This window comes from Ranitomeya variabilis, chromosome 5 (assembly GCF_051348905.1).
Source record: "Ranitomeya variabilis isolate aRanVar5 chromosome 5, aRanVar5.hap1, whole genome shotgun sequence".
NCBI lineage: Eukaryota > Metazoa > Chordata > Amphibia > Anura > Dendrobatidae > Ranitomeya > Ranitomeya variabilis.
In genome coordinates, this window is record NC_135236.1 from 597,380,762 (window position 1) to 597,407,000 (window position 26,239).

The 26,239-nt window shown below is 42.6% G+C and overlaps 1 protein-coding gene across 2 annotated transcripts in view; it reads right to left on the reverse strand.

The window, feature by feature from the left end:
- Nucleotides 1-26,239, reverse strand: part of LOC143776550 (A disintegrin and metalloproteinase with thrombospondin motifs 2-like) — a 793,125-nt gene that overhangs the window by 226,636 nt on the left and 540,250 nt on the right. For both annotated transcript variants that reach the window (XM_077266022.1, XM_077266023.1), the window contains exon 14: nt 6,253-6,376. In XM_077266022.1, the coding sequence (XP_077122137.1) occupies nt 6,253-6,376 (124 nt within the window). The remainder of the gene's footprint in view (nt 1-6,252; nt 6,377-26,239) is intronic.

Sequence of the window (26,239 nt, forward strand, 5' to 3'; positions counted from 1 at the left end):
GTTACAGACAGAATAAATTTAGGTTGCAAATTACCAACGGTGACAGGACTAACAACCTTAGCTATACGTTTAGAGCATGCTGAGATAACATGTGTAGAATCACCACAGTAGTAGCACAAGCCATTCCGGCGTCTATGAATTTTCCGCTCATTTCTAGTCAGGATTCTATCACATTGCATTAAATCAGGTGTCTGTTCAGACAACACCATGAGGGAATTTGCGGTTTTTCTATCACATTGCACCGAATTAGGTGTCTGTTCAGACAACACCATGAGGGAATTTGCGGTTTTGCGCTCCCGCAACCGCCGGTCAATTTGAATAGCCAGTGCCATAGTATCATTCAGACCTGTGGGAATGGGAAAACCCACCATAACATTCTTAATGGCTTCAGAAAGGCCATTTCTAAAATTAGCGGCCAGTGCACACTCGTTCCAATGTGTCAGCACGGACCATTTCCGAAATTTTTGGCAATACACTTCAGCCTCGTCCTGCCCCTGAGACATAGCCAGCAAGGCCTTTTCTGCCTGAATCTCAAGATTGGGTTCCTCATAAAGTAAACCGAGCGCCAGAAAAAACGCATCAAGATCAGCCAATGCCGGATCTCCTGGCGCCAGCGAAAAAGCCCAATCCTGAGGGTCGCCCCGTAAGAACGAAATAACAATTTTTACTTGCTGAGCAGAATCTCCAGATGAACAGGGTCTCAGGGACAAAAACAATTTACAATTATTCACGAAATTCCTAAACTTAAACCTGTCTCCGGAAAACAGTTCAGGAATCGGTATTTTAGGTTCTGACCTAGGATTTCTGATAACATAGTCTTGTATGCCCTGCACACGAGTAGCCAGCTGGTCCACACTTGTAATCAAGGTCTGGACATTCATGTCTGCAGCAAGCATAGCCACTCTGAGGTAAAGGGGAAGAAGAAAAAAAAAACTCAGAATCTTCTTTCTTATAATCCCTCTTCTGCAATGCATTAAACATTTAATACTGGCCTGGCAAACTGTTATGACCCCAATGGCGAGGGTCTCAGAGGAACGTGGAAGTCTGCAGAATACAAAAATCCAGCTCATAGGGCAGTGGTAACTGGTTTGACCATATATCTACTCCTAACGCCAACACTAGAAGTAGCCGGGGATCATTCCTACGTTGATTCTAGATGACACGCGCCACCCGGAGAATCTAGCTACCCCTAGTAGAGGAAAACAAAGACCTTTCTTGCCTCCAGAGAAGGGGACCCCAAAGCTGGATAGAAGCCCCCCACAAATAATGACGGTGAGGTAAGAGGAAATGACAAACACAGAAATGAACCAGGTTTAGCACAGAGAGGCCCGCTTACTGATAGCAGAATAAAGAAAGGTAACTTATATGGTCAACAAAAACCCTATCAAAATCCACACTGGAAATTCAAGAACCCCCGAACCGTCTAACGGTCCGGGGGGAGAACACCAGCTCCCTAGAGCTTCCAGCAAAGGTCAGGATATAGATTTGGAACAAGCTGGACAAAAATGCAAAACCAAAACAAATAGCAAAAAGCAAAAGGCAGACTTAGCTGATATAACTGGAACCAGGATCAGTAGACAAGAGCACAGCAGACTAGCTCTGATAACTACGTTGCCAGGCATTGAACTGAAGGTCCAGGGAGCTTATATAGCAACACCCCTAACTAACGACCCAGGTGCGGATAAAAGGAATGACAGAAAAACCAGAGTCAAAAAACTAGTAACCACTAGAGGGAGCAAAAAGCAAATTCACAACAATACCCCTTATGTATGCCTTATGAGCTAACCACAATGTTTCATCAGAAATTTCACCATTATCGTTATAATTAAAGTAGTTTACCAGTTCCCCAGAAAGTACATTAATAACACGTTATTTATCAAGCAGGTGGGTGTTTAGACGCCAGATAGGTGGGTTACTATTGATTGATGAGACCCCTATCTTCAAAGAGACCGGCGTGGTCATACCACAAAATCAGCCCTATACGGGCATCAATACATTTAGATAAAACCTTACTATCTACTAAGAAATAGTAAAGTCTACTATAGGAACAATGTCTATTAGAGAAGAAGGTATAGTCTCTTTCACCTGCATGTAAATAAGGCCATATAATATGGAGATGAAACTCGTCAGCTAAAGGACCTACCACTTTCCTAACTGCACTTGCAGCTGAGCAGTCAAGTAGCGTAGAGCTCGAACCAATGCTGAAAATCGACCCATTAAGATTACAAATGAGAATTATACACCTCCCATCAGGGTAATAAAAGTGTTAATTAGCTTAAAGGCCACCGAATCTCTTATAAGGATACAACCCCAAATGTCTTCCCATCATCAATGGCAAAAAAGGAGAATGGACATTTTTTGTGATGAAGACGGTGATTGTCTGCCTTACAGAGATGGGTTTCTTGAATGCAGGCTACATCACAGTGACTTTTAATCATCTCCCTCCACAACAATGACCTTTTAAATGAGGAGTTCAATCCCTTAACATTCAGTGATAATATTTGAATACTCATTATTAAACTAGAAAATTGACTGAATTGGAAATATACCAGCCAGAGCCAGGGGAAGAGGAAGACATAAAACAAATACAAACAACATACAAAAAAAATTTCAGCAACAATCAAAAAACTGCCTAACAGGGCACCAAGATGAAAAAAAGAAAAAATGCTCACCATACATGTGAGCTGGGAGTATCATAGTTTGTGGAACTGAGGACACGAAAATCTCAAGCTCATTTCTTAATAAAGTAAGCTGTCACTAAGATGAAAGCCATATTAACCGGCACAAATGACGAAAAAGGAAGAATCACCACATAAGAGAAACAGTCAAGCTTTGGGCCACTCCAAGTTTAATTTCTTCTGAGCTGTGGCTTCTGAGAAGTGGCATTCTGGTGAGGGTGGCTGCAAATCCCAGTTGATAAGTAATTTTTCCTCTTGAGGGACTGAGAGTTAGATATGAGCAGTTCCTAAACGGTGAATAATCATTTTCACTGGGAATCCTCATCTGTAAAAGATGTTGTTGTCTCTTAAAATTTTGGCCACTCCTGCAAATTCTCTTCTTTTAGCCAGAGTCACAGCAGATAAATCATGGAATACTGCTAGATTTTGGAAAGGAGTTGAAAGAATGGGTTTCCCCCTCCAGTTCGTCTCATAGAAGTAAATGTGGACCAGGGTGTCATGAGAAATTGAAGGGTTAAGATTCTTAGGCTTAGGACCTCTATGGATTCTGCCCACCAAGCGGTCTCTAGGATCAGCGCCCAGAATCACTTCCTTTAGTAGTGACTTCCTTTAAAGTCACCGTCTTTTACTGACTCAGGAATGTCCCTTAATCTCACATTACTGTGCCTGGACCTGTCCTCCCCCCGATCATATACTTTAGCTTTCAAAAGGGATACATCATTTTCCAGAGCTGTATTGGCATCAATTACATTATTGTGAGAGTTAGCATATTCGGCAATTTTAGATTCAATATGAGCTGTGCATTCACCCTACGAGTCAATATCGCCTTTTAGTACAGCAAGCAAACTTCTGAGATCCTCATACAGTGATGTCCTAAGAGAACTGAGAAGTTTTTGCATGTTTTTTTTCCGTTAGAGGAATATCTGCATCCTCTGTCTGTTCCCCCGCCGCTGCAGCATCTAGTTCTCTGCATGGTTACTGCGAGGAGGAAGAGGACAACATCATCTAGCTTGTCTGAGGCGGGCTTTCTTACCGAGCAAAAAAAGTCTGTCAGTTTAGCAAGAGACCCCCACTTTTGTGACGGACCCCTCTGCAATCTCCTTACCGGATGATCAGGTAACGTATGGGACAGCTTAAGCTTTAACAGCTGATGTCAGCTGCTTCAGGAGCATGAGAACGACCGGAGCCCTAAGTCCACACAACCAGTGCCATCTGCATTCAGGCCACAAACCCCAGCCAGCTTCTTTAGCAATGACCTTTTGTGGCTTACCCTCCTTGTGGAGTGTGTCAATGACTGCCTTCTGGACATCCGTCAAGTCAGCAGTCTTCCCCATGATTGTAGAGCCTACTGAAACAGACTAAGGGACCTTTTTAAATGCTTAGGAAGCCTTTACAGGTGTTTTTTTTTTGTTAATTATTCTAATTTACTGAGATAATGACTTTGGGGTTTTCATTGCCTGTAAGCCATAATCATCACCATTAACAGAAATAAACACTTGAAAAAGATCACTCCTGTACGTAGCCTTGAAAGCTTGCTATTTGTCATCACCTTTTTAGTAAGCCATTAAAAGATACCAACCACTGAGGATTCTCCATTTTCATTTTTTCTACCTACAGGCTACCATGGTACACGATTGTTTCCTGTAACACATCTCTGCACACATATATATTGTCTGGTGATATATGCGGCTTCATGTCCACTTTACTATTTTTATTTAACCTCTCCCCAAAGTGGGATGTAGTTTTCCGTCCTACATTGGATCTGAGTGTATGGCGTGGGCACTGATCTATTATACTGCCACTGACAGTGGCATTGCCCTCTTCCTCATAATATGATTATTGGTAGAATGGAATGGTTATGACAGCTGGGGACATGCTGAAGGCGCTACCATCATGATTATCACTGCCTATGGCTGGGTGTCATTGCTAAATGTCATTGTCACTAAATACTGGAATACAGCACTGATGCAGCATTTTTTAGCAAGCGATCAGATCATAAAAAGTTTAAGTTTCCTAAGGAGAATACAAAACATAGTAGACAATAAAAAAAAGTTTTCCAAAATATGAAAATAAAACATCCCCATTTCCCAGTTATACAAATGAAGAAATAAAAACATGTTTTTTAACCCATATGGTGTAAAGAGAGGAAAAAAATTTAAACCCAGAATTACTGTTGCTTTGGAGCTGCACTTTAATCATTGGAAATATAAAAACTAGCGTTGAGCGAGTGTACTCGTTGCTCGGGTTTTCCCGAGCATGTTCGGATGGTCTCCAGGTATTTATGACTGCTCGGAGATTTCGTTTTCCTCGCAGTTGCAGAATGATTTGCGACTACTAGACAGTTTGATTACATGTGGGAATTCCCTAGCAACATGTACTCAGCCTGGCTACTAGCTGTAAATCATTCAGCTGAGGTGATGAAAACTAAATCTACGAAAAGTAACAAATACTCGGAGGTCACCCGAGAGTGCTCGAGAAAACCCGAGCAATGAGTACACTCGCTCATCACTAATTAAATCTTACAGGTCTCAGAAAATGTTGCAAAGTTATTTTTACGGTCAATGGACACTGTAAAGTTAAAAAAAATGATGATAAAATTATGTTTTCCAGATTTCACAACAATTGGATTTTTCTTCTATTTTGGACATTGTAAAATGAATGGTGTCATTCAATCTACCAGCCCATGTAAGGCTATGCTGACTGAAAAATAAAAGTGTTGCAACTCTCAAAAGAAGGGGTAAAAAACAAAAGCACAAAATTAAAAATTGGCCATCAATATGGATGCATTGTACAAAACAAGAGCTTTCTATATTGAAAATTTCTATCTTGTATCCCTATTTTCTGATAGTTTGTAAGCCCTTCTGAGCATGGTCCTAGTTCTACTTGGTTAAAGGGGTTGTCCAGTCCAAATCGATAAGTCTGCAGTCAGTATGTGTGACTGCAGACTTATGAATCCCCCCAGCTGAAGCACAGTGGCTACGTGGATTCGCCGGTTTCTGACTTGGGACCAGAGGGTATGTATGAGTTATTTATTTAGTTATATTATTTAAGAAATAGACCCCGACCTGCCGCCCCAATGCGCGTATCGCCGTGTTTTCATCAGGAGGTGTGGTCTAAAGCCATGAGGGAGCTAGTTTATGGAGTGGAAATAGACCAATCAGGTTTGTCTACCACTCAGTGACGTATGGTCTAGTATCGGCGCATGCGCGGACGTGGCCGCAAAATGTGGGGCACTTCCTACTGTGCCGAGTCATGTAAGTAAAAGCCAAGCACATGCACTTTTTCAATTTGCTTCTTTGCACAGCAAGCACCTTAGCACTTTTAGCAGCTCTGCCTCAAAATCATCCAATTTAAAATCTCCTTCTCACATGAGCATAGTACCCTATATAGGACACATGGAGTAAAACAATGGATCTCACTAGGATCCTTTTGGTGTTCATCTTACACCCTTCTATTGCTGCTTTGCTTTATTTAGCAGTTGATGAGAGCATTTTCTATGGTGATATAATATTTTCATTATTTTAAGAAAGAGTAGATATGCACCTAGAGAATAACAATATAACATTATATCTACCTTGCTTCTTAGGTGTTCTTGTAAATGTTCCTTTCACAATTTTACAATGTGAATTATCACCGCCACATACGCCACACTTGTCTTCTTTTTTTGTTGACCCAATCACTTTGTCACAGCCAACTTTCTGCACAAAAAAAAACAATATTTGCAATACACTCAAGTCCCTAAAGACAAAATTTTTACCCACAACCCTTGTAATTTATAACATAGCACATAGCATAGCAGGTGCATCTGGGCAGAAAACAGCATCACACGACAATACACAATTGTATTATACACAATGAGTATAAAAGGATTTCTGATTCATTATAATTTTTTGATAATCTTGAAAATAATCTGCCAGTGTAATATACTACATTGTATAGAGTCCAATGTACATAAAAAATGAGCAAATATTTGTTATATGGTCGTGTGAAAAAGTGTTTGCCCCTTCCTGATTTCCTACACTTTTGCATGTTTGTCACACTTACAGTAATTGTTTCGGATCATCAAACAAATTTAAATCAAAGATGACACAAATAAACACAAAATACAGTTTTTAAATGAAGGTCTTTATTATTAAAGGAAAAAGAAATCCAAACCTACAGGGTCCTGTGTGAAAAAGTGATTGCCATCTCAACCTATTAACTGGTTATTTTAGCACCAGCATCCCCCCCCTCCCCCCCAACATGTTTCACCGTGCTAGGGGATGGGACATAGACTTCAAATGATTCTCCTATTTGCCAATATGTATTAGCATCCTGGGAGCTATACACTTTCTAAATATAAATTTGCAGGAATACTGCGTAAAATAACTGCAGACTTTTAAAACAGATTAGGTACAAAACATTTTATATCTTTTGCATATAGTTTATTTTAATTAATAGAAATACAAGTTAAATTTTATGGTCTTCTAGTGAGGGTTTATTTGGGGTTTTCCCCAATTTGGAAATTACAACATAATGGTACTGACATTTTCAATCATACTGCCATTTCATTTGTGTCGGACAATGAATAACGTGAAAACAAAACAAAGAAAAGTACAGCAGACTTGCATCTTTTTTCACCCTTCAACTGTAATAATAACCAAAAAATACCGCGCTAAAAAACTGTGTTTAGGTGGAATGGTCTACCCACCTAAACAGTTGTTCAATAATATGTGATTACATGAGTACAGCTGATGCCAGTTGCTAGTAGGTAGACACTGAATAAGCCATTAGGGCTATTAGTCGCACAAATCACTGCCGTAAATGCACAGAGAATTCAGCCCGCAGGCATTAATAACACTAAATAGTGGGTTTTGTTTAGACTGCACACTAATTAGGTTCACATACCTAATTTAGGATTCACAATGAGTCTGGTAGGTGAGAGTTCGATTGATGTGCAGATATCTGCCGGTGCATAGCAGATGATTAGTACTCTGCTGCAAGTCCGTGCAGGGCTGAGTGATCTGCTGAGTGAGTGATCTGCTGAGCGTGCACCGCCTGATGATCTATGCAGTAAGCAGGGAGGACTCGCAGAGCCAGGGACATCCCGGCCGGTGGCGTCCCTGGTTACACAGAGAGAAGAAAAAAAATGGCCCCCACTGCTCGGCAGTGTGTGACGTCACTGAGGTACGGAGCCTTGCTGGGGCCAAAAAAACAACGCGTTTCGAAGTGTGCCACACTTCTTCGTCAGGGTTACAGCCACGTCAGTAGCTCCGTGTGTATAGAAAAGCATGGGCCAGACTTCCCTGTCATGCATCATGCACTCCCTGTTGGCAAGAGCTTCAATTTAGTCCTGTGATAGTCAAGGCTGCATGGTGTATTGCCGGTTATAGTGATGTGTTCCTAAAAACTGTTTAAAATATGACTTTATTAGAATTACAAATAACATTCCCTACATAAAAAAATCAACTAGAATTTAAATTTATGCCACTGCATATTTATATAGAAAGCAGGCAGGGGTTTTACAAAAAAAAAAAAAAAAAGGGGGGGGGGGGTGTTTCAGCAGGTTCTATATGCCCAAAACATATCCACACTTAACCCCTTCCCGAACTTTGACGCAGCGTATGCGTCATGAAAGCCTGTGCCAATCCGACCTGTGACGCAGCATATGCGTCATGGTCGGATCGCGCTCCTGCAGGCCAGGTGAAAGGGTTAACTGTAATTTCACCCTACCTGCAGGGACAGGGGGAGTGGTACTTGAGCCCAGGGGCTACGATCGCTCTGATTGGCTGTTGAAAGTGACGTTTCACTTTCACTTTCAATCAGAGCGATAGTAATATTTCACCAATGAAAATTGGTGAAATATTACAATCCAGCCATGGCTGATGCTGCAATAGCATCAGCCATGGCTGGAGATCGCGATCTGCCCTCCTCCACCGCCACCAATCTTGTCCCCATGGTCCTCCGTCCTGTAATTGCTGTCGTCCGCTCCCCTCCATCCTCCTGTCCGCAACCCCCGCAGTCCGATCCCTCCCCCCGCTGTCCGATCCCCCCCTTATACTTACCGACCTCCGGTGTCCCTCCCGGTGTCCGTCCGTGTGCTCCATGGGGCCGCCATCTTCCAAAATGGCGGGCACATGCGCAGTGTGCCTGCCGAATCTGCCGGCCGGCAGATTCGTTACAGGTACATTTTGATCGCTGTGATAGGTTCTATCACAGCGATCAAAATAAAAAAATAATAAATAAACCCCCCCTTTATCACCCCCATAAGTAGGGACAATAATAAAATAAAGAAAATATTTTTTCTTATTTTTTTTTTTAACACTAGGGCTAGGGTTAGGGCTAGGGTTAGGGTTAGGGCTAGGGTTAGGGTTAGGGCTAGGGTTAGGGTTAGGGCTAGGGTTAGGGCTAGAACTAGGGTTAGGGTCAGAATTAGGGTATGTGCACACGGTGCAGATTTGGCTACGGATCCGCAGTGGATTGGCTGCTGCGGATTCGTAGCAGTTTCCCATCAGGTTTACAGTACCATGTAAACCTATGGCAAACCAAATCCGCTGTGCCCATGGTGCGAAAAATACCATGCAGAAACGTTGTGCTGAATTTTCCGCAGCATGTCAATTCTTTGTGCGGATTCCGCAGCGTTTTACACCTGTTCCTCAATAGGAATCCGCATGTGAAATCCGCACAAAAAACACTGGAAATCTGCGGTAAATCCGCAGGTAAAACGCAGTGCCTTTTTCCTGCGGATTTTTCAAAAATGGGGAAAAATCTCACACGAATCCGCAACGTGGGCACATAGCCTTAGGGTTAGGGTTGGAATTAGGGCTAGGGTTGGAAATAGGGTTAAGATTAGGCTGTGGTTAGGGTTATGGTTAGGGTCAGGGGTGTGTTGGGGATAGGGTTGGGTTAGGGTTGGGATTAGGGTTAGGGGTGTGTTGGGGTTGTGGTTAGGGGTGTGTTGGGGTTAGGGTTGTGATTAGGGTTATGGCTAGAGTTGGGGTTAGGGTTAGGGGAGTGTTGGGGTTAGTGTTGGCGTTAGAATTGAGGGGTTTCCACTGTTTAGGCACATCAGGGGTCTCCAAACGCAACATGGCGCCACCATTGATTCCAGTCAATCTTGTATTCAAAAAGTCAAATGGTGCTCCCTCCCTTCCGAGCACCGACGTGCGCCCAAAATAGTGGTTTACCCCCACATATGGGGTAACAGCATGCTCAGGACAAACTGGGCAACAATTATTGGGGTCCAATTTCTCCTGCTACCCTTGTGAAAATAAAAAATTGCTTGCTAAAACATAATTTTTGAGGAAAGAAAAATGATTTTTTATTTTCACGGCTCTGCGTTGTAAACTTCTGTGAAGCACTTGGGGGTTCAAAGTGCTCACCACATCTAGATAAGTTCCGTTGGGGGTCTAGTTTCCAAAATGGGGTCACTTGTGGGGGGTTTCTACAGTTTAGGCACATCAGGGGCTCTGCAAACGCAACGAGACGCCTGCAGACCATTCCATCAAGTCTGCATTTCAAAAATCACTACTTCCCTTCCGAGCCCCGTCGTGTGCCAAAACAAAGGTTTACCCCCACATATGGGGTATCGGTGTACTCAAGACAAACTGGGCAACAACTATTGGGGTCCAATTTCTCCTGTTACCCTTGTAAAAATAAAAAATTGCTTGCTAAAACATCATTTTTGAGGAAAGAAAAATGATTTTTTATTTTCACGACTCTGCGTTGTAAACTTCTGTGAAGCACTTGGGGGTTCAAAGTGCTCACCACATATCTAGATAAGATCCTGGGGGGGTCTAGTTTCCAAAATGGGGTCATTTGTGGGGGGTTTCTACCATTTAGGCACATCAGGGGCTCTGCAACCGCAACATGATGCCCCCAGACCATTCCATCAAAGTCTGCATTTCAAAAGTCACTACTTCCCTTCCGAGTCCTGACGTGTGCCCAAACAGTGGTTTACCCCCACATATGGGGTATCAGTGTACTCAGGAAAAACTTTGCAACAACTTTTGGGGTCCAATTTCTACAGTTACTTTTTTGAAAATAAAAAATTGCGGGCTAAAAAATAATTTTTGAGGAAATAAAAATTATTTTTTATTTTCACGGCTCTGCGTTATAAACTTCTGTGAAGGACTTGGGGGTTTAAAGTGGTCACCGCACATCTATATTAGTTCCATGGGAGGTCTAGTTTCCAAAATGGGGTCACAAGTGGGGAAGCTCCAATGTTTAGGCACACAGGGGTTCTCCAAACGCGACATGGTGTCTGCTAACGATTGGAGCTAATTTTTCATTCAAAAAGTCAAATGGTGCTCCTTCCCTTATGAGCCCTGCCGTGTGCCCAAACAGTGGTTTACCCCCACATGTCAGCTATCAGTGTACTCAGGAGGAATTGCCCAATAAATTTTAGGATCCATTTTATCCTGTTGCCCATGTGAAAATGAACAAATTGAGGCTAAAAGAATTTTTTTGTGAAAAAAAAGTACTTTTTCATTTTTACGGATCAATTTGTGAAGCACCTTGGGGTTCAAAGTGCTCACTATGCATCTAGATAAGTTCGTTGGGGGTCTAGGTTCCAAAATGGGGTCACCTGTGGGGGAGCTCCAATGCTTAGGCACACAGGGGCTCTCCAAACGCGACATGGTGTCCGCTAACGATTGGAGCTAATTTTTCATTCAAAAGTCAAATGGTGCTCCTTCCTTTTCGAGCCTTGCCGTGTGCACAAACAGTGGTTTGTGACCACATATGAGGCATCGGTGTACTCAGAAGAAATTGCCCAACAAATTTTAGGATCCATTTCATCCTGTTGCCCATGTAAAAATGAAAAAATTGAGGCTAAAAGAAATTTTTTGTGAAAAAAAAGAACTTTTTCTTTTTAAGGATCAATTTGTGAAGCACCTGGGGGTTCAAAGTGCTCACTATGCATCTAGGTAAACTCCTTGGGGGGTCTAGTTTCCAAAATGGGGTCACTTGTCGGGGAGCTCCAATGTTTAGGCACACAGGGGCTCTCCAAACGCGACATGGTGTCCGCTAAAGATTGGAGCCAATTTTTCATTGAAAAAGTCAAATGGCGCTCCTTCCCTTCCGAGCCCTGTCGTGCACCCAAACAGTGGTTCCCCCCCCCCCACATATGGGGTATCAGCATACTCAGGACAAATTGTACAATAACTTTTGGGGTCCAGATTCTCTTTTTACCCTTGGGAAAATAAAAAAATTGTTGCTAAAACATCATTTTTGTGACTAAAAAGTTAAATGTTCATTTTTTCCTTCCATGTTGCTTCTGCTGCTGTGAAGCACCTGAAGGGTTAATAAACTTCTTGAATGTGGTTTTGAGCACCTTGAGGGGTGCAGTTTTTAGAATGGTGTCACTTTTGGGTATTTTCAGCCATATAGACCCCTCAAACTGACTTCAAATGTGAGGTGGTCCCTAAAAAAAATGGTTTTGTAAATTTCGTTGTAAAAATGAGAAATCGCTGGTCAAATTTTAACCCTTATAACTTCCTAGCAAAAAAAAATTTTGTTTCCAAAATTGTGCTGATGTAAAGTAGACATGTGGGAAATGTTATTTATTAACTATTTTGTGTCACATAACTCTCTCATTTAACAGAATAAAAATTCAAAATTTGAAAATTGCGACATTTTCAAAATTTTAGCCAAATTTCCATTTTTTTCACAAATAAACGCAAAAATTATCGACCTATATTTACCACTAATGTGAAGCCCAATATGTCACGAAAAAACAATCTCAGAACCGCTAGGATCCGTTGAAGCATTCCTGAGTTATTACCTCATAAATGGACACTGGTCAGAATTTCAAAAAACGGCCAGGTCATTAAGGTCAAAATAGGCTGGGTCATGAAGGGGTTAAACTGATAAGAATAACAATAGTATTAGTAAAAAATGACTTAACTAGTCATATTAATATCTATATTTTAATTTTAATTTATAGTTATTAGTTGTAATATTGGCATTCAGATAATTAAAATGTCAATTTTAATGGTGTCACAACCACTATTCAGATAATTAAAATGTCAACCTTAGTGGTATCACAACCACCGACCCTGAAAGGGGGTGTACCCCAAACCGCGTGTAAATACATCCAATGGGCTATATTTAGTTGCATCACTTATTTATTGTGTAGGGCTATGTTACATGTAACTTGGGGTGATGCTTAGAAGGCATACAGTTCTAGTTCGCAATTGAGGCCTTTTGGGGCTAGACTGTCCAGAGTAAAGATCCATTGTGATTCCATTCTGGACATTTCTTTAATAAAATCCCCCCTCTCCAGTTTGGGTGTATAACCTGGATCCCACAAAAATGAACACCTTTCAGTGATAGCCCATGCTTATCTTTGAAATGGCGTGAGAGGGGATGACCCAAGTAGCCTTTCAGGATATTTTTGAACAGGCAGTACACCATGCAGCCTTGACTATCACAGGACTAAATTGAAGCTCTGGCCATCAGGGAGTTAATGATGCATGACAGGGAAGTCTGGCCCATGCTTATATATACACACGAAGCTACTGACAGGGGGCTGTAACTCTGATGAAAAAGTGCGGCACACTTTGAAACGCATTGGTTTTTTGGCCCCAGCAAGGCTCCGTACCTCAGTGACGTCACACACTGCCGAGTAGTGTCGGCCATTTTTTTCTTCTCTTTGTGTAACCAGGGATGCCACTGGCTGGGACGTCCCTGGCTCTGCGAGTCCTCCCTGCTTACAGCATAGATCCTCAGGTGGTGCACACTCAGCAGATCACTCAGCCCTGCACAGACTTGCAGCAGGGTACTAATCATCTGCTAAGCACCGGCAGATATCTGCACATCAATCGAACTCTCACCTACCAGACTCATTGTGAATCCTAAGGTATGTGAACCTAATTAGTGTGCAGTCTAAACAAAACCCACTATTTAGTGTTATTAATGCCTGCGGGCTGAATTCTCTGTGCATTTACGGCAGTGATTTGTGCGACTAATAGCCCTAATGGCTTATTCAGTGTCTACCTACTAGCAACTGGCATCAGCTGTACACATATAATCACATATTATTTAACACTTGTTTAGGTGGGTAGACCATTCCACCTAAACACAGTTTTTTAGCGCGGTATTTTTTGTTTATTATTATTGTTTCATTGTAGCGATGAAAATCAGTGTGTTCATAAACAGCTTTCTCCTCTCCTATTTAGGGTAGCGCCGCTGTGGTTTGAAATTTTATTAACGGTACCTTCACACTAAATGACTTTGCAGCGATAACGACAGCGATCCGTGATGTTGCAGCGTCCTGGATAGCGATATCGTTGTGTTTGACACGCAGCAGCGATCAGGATCCTGCTGTGATATCGCTGGTCGTTGCTGAAAGTTCAGAACTTTATTTGGTCGTCAGATCGGCGTGTAATGTTGTGTTTGACAGCAAAAGCCACGATGCCAGCAATGTTTTACAATGGTAACCAGGGTAAACATCGGGTTACTAAGCGCAGGGCCGCGCTTAGTAACCCGATATTTACCCTGGTTACCATTGTAAAAGTAAAAAAAAAACACTACATACTCACCCTCTGATGTCTGTCACGTCCCCCGGCGTCCGCGCTGCTGTTCAGAGCTTCCTGCACTGAATGTGTCAGTGCCGGCCGGAAAGCAAAGCACAGCGGTGACGTCAACGCTGTGCTTTAGGGCCGGCGCTTACACAGTGCAGGGAAGCGGACGCCGGGGGACGCGAATGTAAGTATGTAGTGTTTGTTTTTTTACATTTACACTGGTAACCAGAGTAAACATCGGGTTACTAAGCGCGGCCCTGCGCTTAGTAACCCGATGTTTACCCTGGTTACCCGGGGAATTCGGCATCGTTGGTCACTGGAGAGCTGTCTGTGTGACAGCTCTCCAGCGACCACACAGCGACGCTGCAGCGATCGGCATCGTTGTCGATATCGCTGCAGCGTCGCTTAGGCTACTTTCACACTAGCGTCGGGCTCGGCCCGTCGCGGTGCGTCGGGTCGAGGTTCCCGACGCTAGCGTTGTCTCCGCCGCACAGCGGGGGCAGCGGATGCATTTTTCCAGCGCATCCGCTGCCCCATTGTGAGGTGCGGGGAGGTGGGGGCGGAGTTCGGGCCGCGCATGCGCGGTCGGAAAAAGCGGACCGTCGTGAGCAAAAAACGTTACATGTAGCGTCTTTTGGTCCCGACGGTCCGCCACAACAGGGCGCAACCGTCGCACGACGGTTGCGACGTGTGTCAATCCGTCGCAATACGTCGCTTAATGTAAGTCTATGGGGAAAAAACGCATCCTGCAAGCACTTTTGCAGGATGCGTTTTTTCAGCAAAACGACGCATTGTGGCGGATTGCAGTTAACGCTAGTGTGAAAGTAGCCTTAGTGTGAAGGTACCTTTAGTTAAACCATTCAACTGCACTTGGAATTTTTTCCTCTGTCTCACTCCTTTTGCTAGTCAATAGGTGGAAACAATTGTTTGGCTATTAATTCATCTTTTTTTTGTATGGTAAAATGGACAATGTAAAAACAAAACTCAAAGAAACAACATCAAAATTGCATAGTTTTCACCATTTCACTGCAATTGTAATTTTTCTTCCATTTTCAGTCAATTCCACTTTATTCCATTTGCATTGTACATTCCAGTACAAAACTACAACAAAAACTGCCCTCATATGGTATGTCCAGGGGTGGGATTCAGCCGGTACGACCCGGTACGGGGCAGCCGTTTACTAAAATTTCCCTCTGCCAGCGTTCCGGTAATTGAAAATGGATACCACGCCCCCGGACCGCCCCCGGACGGGTTGCTGTGCTCAGGGCCTGCGTCAGCACCCGGCGTACCCGGGCGTGCTGGGGCCCTGGCGAGACGGGGGGGCCCATTTACGGTGCGCAGCTGCAGCCAAAATACTCACCCTCCGCCGGGAGTCGGGACCGTCCGTCACCATGGATACGACGCAGCCAGAGTCACTTCCGGGCCGGGCCTGCTGCTGGGACTGACTTTCACACAGGTGCACCTGCAATACTCACCAGTCACCGCCGGCGCCGCCATCAACATGGATGCGAGTCACTTCCGGGCCGGCGATGAGAAGAGATCCGGCTGCTGTCATCCAAGCGTCCACCATCCAGGACAGGTCCAGCCAGCGTCCAGCGGCAGCACAGGCACAGCGGCAAGCAGAATGAGGAGCGGGCAGGAGCAGCAGTCAGGTGCACGGACGGTGCACCCGGTCCCAGGCTGTGTCCACACAATCGTATAGCGCTTAGCTCCACTGCCTGCTGCATTCCTAGCCTCCTTGAAGCTCATTCTCACATCATGTGCGCGCGCACTCACCCACACTGCTGCACTTCCGGCCAGTTTGCTATTTTACCTGCTGGCCACCAACGATGCCTCACACTACCGCCTTTTCTCCTGCTGGACCCACAGGTATTTGGTTTTCTGACCAGCCTCCTGCACCTTCTTAGATTACTAGCACTCTTACGTTATGCCTTTCGTTCATAGTGCCTTCAGGACTCTGTCCCCTGTCCGTGCCGTCCCGGACCTCCCGTACCTTCCAGCTACCTTGGAAAACTTGTGGTATGCGTGTTTGTTTGTTTTTTCCTCTCCCCGCTGGCTTCAATTGCAGCATCGCTTCTTGGTCTCACACCCCTCCCCCTTCTTAACCTCTTCTAGGAGCCTCTGTCTCCATTCACTGGACAAGCGTCCTTCTCCCTTCGCTACCATTTTCTACTTATCAAGGTCAGTTTTGCTCTACACCTCCCATATGTTAATTGTGTATTTCATCTTATCAGTTTTCTATGAGGTCAGCCGCGGCCGTTTTCGCTTACCTGGACATTGCATTATTAACTTCATTTACTGCGTACTCTTTTGGGCTTTGTTCTACGCTCTTTTGTATATTTTGTATATTATGTATATATTGCAGCCTGCTGTGAGCCAGGCCTGGTTGACTAGGCCTAGACTGTCTGTCTGTCTGTCTAAATGGCTGGCGGTCTGTGCTACATACTGCGTGGGCTGTGCTACTGCATGGGCTGTGTGTGTTATATACGGTGTGGGCTGTTATATACGGCGTGGGTTGTGTTATATACTGCGTGGGCTGTTATATACGGCGTGGGTTGTGTTATATACTGCGTGGGCTGTTATATGCTTCGTGGGCTGTGTTATTTACTACATGGCTGTTCTATACGTCGGCTGTGTTATATAATATGTGGCTGTGCTATATACTATATGGGCTGTTATATGCTACATGGGCTGTGCTGTATTATACTACATGGCTGTTCTATATACTACGTGGGCAATGTTATATACTACGTGGCTGTCTTATATGCTACGTGGGCTGTTATATACTACATGGCTGAGTTACATTTGCTTTAGTCGTTTGTTTCTTTGAATGACTTTAATACCGTATGTCACAATGTATTATTGTCATTAAGGGAGACAAACTGCTTCCAAAAATATGAATCGTGCCACTGGGCGTGGCTTATTAGTATGGGCGGGGTTATTGGAAATGGGCGTGGCCAAAATTCCGGCCGCCGCGACTTAGAGGACCTGTTGTTAAAAATTTGAATCCCACCCCTGGGTATGTCAAGTGAAAACTGAATCACTTATGGCTTTTGGAAGAAGGTAAGGGAAAAAAAATAAAGTGTTTGCCTAATTTACTATTTAAAATATTTCAAATGGTTGCAAAATTTGCCACAAATGTACTTCAGTCCAACTTCTGATTGATTTTATGTACACCATGAAAATTACCTCTTCAGAGAGAAAGAGGGTTAAAATTAGTGCCACCTGTTGGAAGTAGCAACCCTAAAAGTCAATAATGATCCTTTACGAGCCTTATCACATGACTTAGGGTATGTTTCCACGGTCAGTAATCGTTGCGGGTTGGATGCCAAGTACATCTGCAGCGTACAACCTGCATTGTCCAGATGTTACAGTATAGTGGATGGGATTTCAAGAAATCCCATGCCGACTATACGTTCACCGACGCTCACGGCTTACCTGCGGTGACGAACATGTGGCACGTCTGTCCAGACCGCAGCACGTCCATTTATCTTGCGGAGACGACAGTCTCCACAAATTAAATATCACCCGTCTAATGTATTAGACGCGGTGATTCTGCACGGTTCAGTGAACCAGAGTTACCTGCGTTAAAAAGCCGGCAGAGCTTTGGACGCAGCGGACATGTGCTGGGCCCAAAGCGCTGCCGATTACTGACCGTGGGAACGTAGTAGCCTTAGGATAAAAGTCAGAATCTCATTTTACAGATACAGTGTTTTCGGGGTGCTGTCCCTCATCTGTGCAAAGTGTGAGATCTGGTTTGGCTGGATGAGAGGCATCTGACCAGGATATTTTTTGTTTAAAAAAAAATGTTGCAAATAGTGTCACAGACAAAAAATAAGACCATTTTTACTTTGCGCAAAAGTAATGAATGGTGTATGGAATCTGGTAGAATTTGGTGCAAAAACAGCAGACAAAAACACATAAAAAAAAAACACAGATGATGAATTGGGGCCTTAGGCTTTGTACCCACGTTGAGGATTTGTGTGCGGATTTTTCCGCCCCATTTTTTAAAAATCTGCAGGTAAAATGCACTGCGTTTTACCTGCGGATTTACCGTCGATTTGGAGCATTTTTTGTGCAGATTTCACCTGCATTTTACCACCTGCGGATTCCTATTGAGGAGCAGGTGTAAAATGCTGCGGAATCTGCACAAAGAATTGACATGGTGCAAAAAAAACCTCACAGCGTTTCCACGCGGTATTTTCCGCAGCATGGGCACTGCGGATTTTGTTTTCCATAGATTTACATGATACTGTAAACCAGATGGAAAACTGCTGCGAATCCGCTGCGGATCCGCAGCTAAATCCGCAACGTGTGCACATACTCTTACCATTTGGGCAGTACATGCTGTTTCCACCATGTTTTCATAAATTAATAGGACAAGTAAAGAAAAAACATCTTATAATTTTTACAGAAATATGCCGCTTTTGCTACCAGTCAGGCACGTGTCTTATGCCCAGATTACTAATTCTCTATTCCTTGATAAAATCTGTCTTAAGCTATGTTCACACGTCGCGTTCTTGCTGCGTTTTTGTTCTGCAGGCATAGCCTGCTCTCCTGGCAGCAAAGAACCTGCTTACAAAAAGCTGCGTTTTTTGCTGCGTATTTATCTGGTACATGTCTCTTGTGCATGATGATAAAGTTTAGTGCCTCAGAAAATACAGGATGCAACTTCCTTTGGTTTTTGCACCAAAACCTGATACCTGCGTTTTTTGCTGCGCTTTTGCACTTATTCTTTGCTTTCTATGGGTCAAAAAACGCTGAAAAAAGGGACATGCTGCAGTGTTCAAAAACGCAGCAGTTTGCCAATCAGTCAGGAAACAAACTGTGTGCATGAGATTTCTGAAATCCCATAGCTTTTGCTGGTCCTGTAAAACACAGCTTAAAATTTGCATTAAAAGATCCAGCAAAAATGCAACAGCTACGTGCCCACGATGAGCTTTCGATGCGTTTTTGATACTGCATAATTTTGCTGCATCAAAAAGCAGAGTCTTACAGTTCCTGCAAAGTGGACGTAATGAATGAAGAATAAAGTTCATTTTCTCCCCCAGCGTCCGGCTATGTGAAGGTACCGGGCAGGTTAGTAACGCTATTAGCTTGCAGATTAACCCCATATCTGCAGGTTAATAGCGATTTCCTGGTGACAGGTTCCCTTCAAGGCTATGTCCCCATGCTGAGTTTTTTGATGTTGAAGAATTTTCGCACCATTTCTGCACCTATTATATAAATGAGGTTAATTGCGTTTTTTATAGCGTTTTTGTGCGTGTTTTTTAACGTGCATTTTTATCGCGTTTTTGACTCTCCAGTTTTTGTCTTTTGTTGGTGCGCCATGCTTTAAATAAAGCTGCTTTGTTTTTGATTCTTCCTACTATGTGGTTTTGACAAAACTTTATTGATATACTTCAGTGCCGATTACATGTGTTTTTCATGTATTTCCGCCATTTCAATGCACTAAATGCTGCAGAATTTCCACATCTAATGCAAATCTATGGGGAAATTCTGCACAGAAAACTCACCGTGTCCGCAACAGGTGCTTGAAATGCTGCCGATTTAAAACACGTATGGCAAGTCAGATTATGCACAGTTAAAAAGAAGCACGGTAGATATGAGATTGCTAAGAAACCATTATGGATAAATAAGACACTACGAAGTTTAACCAGACTAAAACAAAGGACGTTCAAAATCCTGAAGGTCCAGAATACAGAAATAGCATTTCAGGAGAAACAAATTGCCAGTGACATTAAAATAAATCCCCAAAAATGTTCATAAATACATCATTGCCAAAAATTAAAAATACAGATGGTATTGACACCCTTACAGACGATAATAGCAAGATAATAATAGAGGACAAAGAAAAGGCTGAGATATTAAACAGGCACCTTTCATTCGTGTTCACCAATGAACTGACTGTTCCAGGGATCATTCAACAAGGCAAAAATCAAAGCTCACCACCTGATATAACTAGTTTAACACAAGAAGTACACCTATGTCTGAGCACATTAAACAGACAAATCCCACGGCCCAAATAGCTTTCATCCATGGATACTGAGGGAATTGAGCTCAATGATTGACAGACATCTGTATCTCATATTCTTAGACTCTCTTGTAACAGGGTTGATGCCACAGCATTGGAGGATGGCTGACATGGTACCGATATTTAAGAAAGTTAAGAAGGTGGATCCAGGCAACTGCCGTCTAGTAAGATTCACATCAGTAGTGTGCAAAGTGTTTGAAGGCATTATAAGAGATGACCTGCAGAAATCTATTGCAGAGAATAATATAGCAAGTGACAACCAGAACGGATTCATGAATAATAAGTCTTGTCTAACTAACATGTTGGGTTTCTATGAGGAGGTAAGTGCAAATCTGAATGTTGGTAATATAGCTGATGTGATGGATTTTGCAAAGGCATTTGATACTTTACTACTTAACAGCCTTATATTGAAGTTACAGAGGCAAGGACTGGAGGAAACTATATGCAGATGGGTAAGGAATTGGCTAAATGACAGGAAACAAAGTTGTCATAAATGGTTCGTTCTGTAAATGGGATACAGTCAGCAGTGGGGACTGCAGGGATCTGTGCTAGGACCGATTCTTTTAAACCTTTTTATTAATGACCTAGTGGATGGGATTGAGAGTGAAGTGTTAGTCTTTGATGACGACTCCAAACTATGTACTATATTAAAATCTGACCTTGACATTACAACATTGCAGAATGATCTGAATTAGATGACCAAATGGGCAAACACTTGGCAAATGAGGTTTAATGTGGATAAAAGTAGAGTAATGCACCTAGGACGGAGTAATCCTATTGCTGCATATACACTAAATGGGAGTATACTCGGGACTACAGAACAGGAGAAGGACTTGGGTATTCAGGTTACGAGGAAGCTGAGCAGTAGTACTCAATGTCAAGCAGCAGCCGCAAAAGCAAACAAGATTTTAGGGTGTATAAAAAGAGATAAAATCCCACAATCCCAATGTACTATTACCCCTTAATGCTGTAAATCATTGGTGAGGCCACATCTAGCATATGGAATCCAGTTTTGGGCTCCACATTTTAAAAAAAACATTCAGAAATTAGAGTCATCAGTTCAAAGGCGGGCAATTAGATTATTACAAGGGATGGAGGCCTCTCATATGATGAGAGGTTGGAAAAGTTGGGCTTTTTTAGCTTAGAAAAAAGATGCCTCAGAGGATGTCTCATTTACATGTATAAATATGTGTGTGGCCAGTACAAAAGACTGGCACATGATTTATTCTTTCCAAAGACCATAATAAGGACCAGGGGGCACACATTACGGGTGGAAGAAAGGCAATTCCAACAGATAAATAGGAAAGGGTTTTCTACAGTCAGACTGTGGAATGCCGACCACAAGAAGTAGTAATAAGAGACACTATAACAGACTTTAAAAAAAGGGCTGGACGATTTCCTCAATACACATAATAGTATGGGTTATAGATAATTTAGTGACCAAAAACAAACAATTGGTGGAGAAAGGTTGAACTTGATTAACAGAAGAAAATCCAGCTCACCACCTGCAATTCCACACTTCTGGAGCACGGATAGCAAGTGGGCAGGGCACAGCATCTTATGAAGAAAGCAGAAAAATCCAGCTCACAGATGAAGTCCAAAAAAAGTGCATTTTATTTTCCAAGGTACATGAAGCAAAAATTGTGTGTTTACAAAAAAGAAAGTACAGGCATCCTTTGCCGCATTTCGAGTGACATGCGCTCTTTGTCAAGAACAAAGGGAAGGGTGCTGGGGAGAACGGCTCACAGGCCGCAGGAAAAGCCACTGAGGTTAATCAAGCAAGATCATCCCTAGTTGAGAACATGGAACTGCTAACACTATCTATATACACAATGTTCCAAATTATTATGCAAATTACATTTTTCTCGGATTTTCCTAAATGGTCGGTGCAAATGACAGTCAGTCTAATAAAAGTCATCACCCGTTAGAGTATAGATCAAATTTTATTGAAGAAACCTCCCAATGATAACAGTATAATCTCCAAAATGAATAAAAACTCAAAATGCACTGTTCCAAATTATTAGGCACAGTAGAATTTCTAAACATTTGATATGTTTTAAAGAGCTGAAAATGCTCATTTGTGGAATTTGCAGCATTAAGAGGTCACATTCACTGAACAAAAAAGCTATTTAACTCCAAAACATCCTAAGAGGCCAAGTTACATGTTAACATAGGAGCCCTTCTTTGATATCACCTTCACAATTCTTGCATCCATTGAACTTGTGAGTTTTTGGAGAGTTTTCTGCTTGTATTTCTTTGCATGAAGTCAGAATAGCCTCCCAGAGCTGCTGTTTGTATGTGAACTGCCTCCCACCCTCATAGATCTTTTGCTTGATGATACTCCAAAGGTTCTCTATAGGGTTGAGGTCAGTGGAAGATGGTGGCCACACCATGAGTTTATCTCCTTTTATGCCCATAGCAGCCAATGACTCAGAGGTATTCTCTGCAGCATGAGATGGTGCATTGTCAGCATGAAGATGATTTTGCTCCTGAAGGCACTTTTCTGCTTTTTATACCATGGAAGAAAGTTGTCAGTCAGAAACTCTATATACTTTGCAGAGGTCATTTTCACACCTTCAGGAACCTTAAAGGGCCCTACCAGCTGTTTCTCCATGATTCCGGCCCAAAACAGGACTCCTCCACCTCCTTGCTGATGTCACAGCCTTGTTGGGACATGGTGGCCATCCACCAACCATCCACTACTCCATCCATCTAGTCCATCCAGGGTTGTTCGACACTCATCAGTAAACAAGACTATTTGAAAATTAGTCTTCATGTATGTCTGGGCCCACTGCAACCATTTCTGCTTGTGAACACTGTTTAGGGGTGGCCGAATAGTAGGTTGATGCACCATAGCAAGCCTTTGTAGGATCCTATACCTTGAGGTTCGAGGGACTCCAGAGGCACCAGCAGCTTCAAATAACTGTTTGCTGCTTTGTAATGGTATTTGGCAGCTGCTCTCTTAATCCAATGAATTTGTCTGACAGAAACCTTCCTCATTATGCCTTTATCTGCATGACCTCTGTCTGTGCTCTGTTTCAGTCACAAATCTCTTCACAGTATGATGATTACTCTTAAGTTTTTCCTGAAATATCTAATGTTTTCATACCTTGTCCAAGGCATTGCACTATTTAACTCTTTTCAGCAGCAGAGAGATCCTTTTTATTTCCCATATTGCTTGAAACCTGTGGACTGCTTAATAATGTGGAACATCGTTTTTAAGTAGTTTTCCTTTAATTAGAATCACCTGGAAAACTAATTATCACATGTGTTTAAGATTGATTTCAGTGATCCATTGAGCCCTGAGACACAATACCATCTATGAGTTTATTTGAAAAACAAAACAATTAAATCTTTATGACACAAATCCAATTTGCATAATAATTTGGAACACAGTGTAGAAGTATTGCCATCAAGGAAAGTCAGTGAGAGATGATTATTAGGGTTGAGCGACTTTAACTTTTTTAGGGTCGAGTCCGGTTTTGCAAAACCCGACATTTCACAAAGTCGAGTCGAGTCAAATCGTCCGATTATCGCGCAAAGTCGGTGATCGCCCGAAACATGAAACCCAATGTAATTCAATGGGGAAAAAAGTCTCAGTCTCTCTCTCTCTCCTCCGTGCACAGCAAAGGTTGTATTGGACTGTGGAAATCGCTACATCCCAAACGGTAATATGGCCGTTTTACGCCCTGTGACATCGCAGAAAGCAAGCCGGAACCTCGCGCTGACCACACTCCTTCATTGGCTGAAAAATGGCGGGGAAAGCGTCACATGAAACGCGACTTTGGCGCGAAGATCGCCGACCGCATGGCCAATCCCACAGTGGGATCGGGTCGGGTTTCATGAAACCCGACTTTGCTGAAAGTCGGCGATTTTTGAAAATGTCCGATCCGTTTCGCTCAACCCTAATGATTATATATAAAGCCCATCCCAAAATCAGATAGGACAGAACCAAGAGAGGAAACGGAAAACACCTGAAGTGATGCAAACCAAGAAAAGGAAAGCAAGGACAAAAGAACCATCAGCACTTGGACATAGGCAAATCAAGCTATAGCTCAACAGACCTGGAAACAGACCAGACAGCAAAAGGTCACCGGAGCAAGTCTCGAAACTGAGCCATGACAGTGTTATAAGTTTTGTCAGCCACTAGATGTCGCTGTAGGGCAGCTTTTCATTATGAGATCACTTCTGAGCTATGATTAGATCTTGTGGATGCAACATTTACAAAAAGTTCTTGTTTCTTCAAGATGTCAAATCTGTTGCAGGTTTCTTCCGGAATATGATCAAAATAATTTATTTTAATTGTTTCCTGTTTGCCCGAATGAATAATTATAAAGAGTCTTATTTCCTGTGAATATTTGATCAATGCTGTTACAGATTGAGTTATGGATCAGATAAATAAATGCAATGTCCCTGGACACCTGGCAGCTTCTCTCCTTTGTGTATGTTAATTAAATTAGCGAATAGCTGACATTTGCTGGCAGGGCAAACTTTGTGTACATTCTTGTTTGCAAGACGGTGCTAATAAATGCCAGGAGAGATAATCGATCCAAAGCCAGGCCGGATGTCTCCCGTTCAGGCCTCACATGGCACAAATGGAGATGAATATTTACCATGTCATATCTATAATTTCCAGTGCCAAAACTATCCATGCATATACAGTATTTGTGTTCGGAGAACCTAATAGCTTCCGTGGCTGCAAGTGCAATGTTTTTGGTGGTGGCAAACTGCCCCAGAGGTTGGTCAGAGTGTGATTTGCATAATCAGCCCGAATCTCTCAGATTAGAGAATCTAGGGTCATCTGCAACCCAGACTAAAGTTCTAGGGCACTACAATACAGGAGTATTGCAGTGTACAAGATCATCCATCAAAACATAATACATTTAACTCTCATAGCGAGACTAAGTAACATATTTAAAACATTTAAAAAAAAATTGAAAAAATTGAAAAAAAAGCACAAAAAATTGAAAAAAAAAGTGCTTTGTCAGTAAAAAAAAAAAAAAAAGGCAGCTTTTACATAAAAATAAGTGAACATATTTGTTATCACTGCATCCAAAACAAGCCAAACTATAAAACTCACTATTTAACCTGTACAGAGAACACTATAAAAAAAAAACATCAAAAATGTATAATTTTCATCATAATGAAATGCAAAAAAATAAATAAAAAGCATTCAAAGAATGGTGTAAAAAATGTGAAAAGGTCATTTCATCCCTGACAGAACCGTTCACTATAACACAGCAAATGGAATACTTTGGCCTCTGTTTGGGCAGTGTCTGACTTTTTAGGCATCTTTTTAGCACACAAAAGTTTGGTTGACCACAGCCGACTGTGTAAGTGAAAAAAGGACAAGTGCACTCATAAAAAATCGGATTGCACTCTGACCAATGTAAATGTGAGTCCCTGCTCATCTTGCCATGTTTCTCTTAGCTCAGATCGGGCTGAGAAAAAAAATTGCAGCATGCTGCGACTGTCCTCGTATCTCTGATGAGACTCGCTAATGCAAGTCAATGGGAGTGATAAAAACAAAATTGCTGCATTGTTGCATGATGCGACTATACAGCCTGCCATCTAGCAGAGACACTGTGCTGCACGTGCTTGCTTAGGGCCTTGCGTTGACGTGTTGAAGTTGAGCGGAGTTCATATATAATGAACTTCTTTGACCTCACTGACATTACAGCAAGCATCAGAAAGTTCTCATGCTCGCGGTGCCATGTCAGAAAGGTTATCGAAGTTCAGAGCCAATGAACTCAGTTCAAGTTGATGATGTCAGCGTGAACACCAAACTTTGATGACCTTTCTAACAGCACCGCGAGCATGAGAATGGTGATGTCAGTAAGGTGAAACTAGTTATTTGGATATGAACTCCGCTCAACTTTAGTACGGCACTGCAAGGCACTGAGCTGAAGGAAGCAAGCACAGCTCAGTGTCTCTGCTGGATGGCAGGCTGTACACTGTGTTCCAAATTATTATGCAAATTGGATTTAAGTGTCAAAGATTTTGTTTTGTTTTTCGTGGATGGT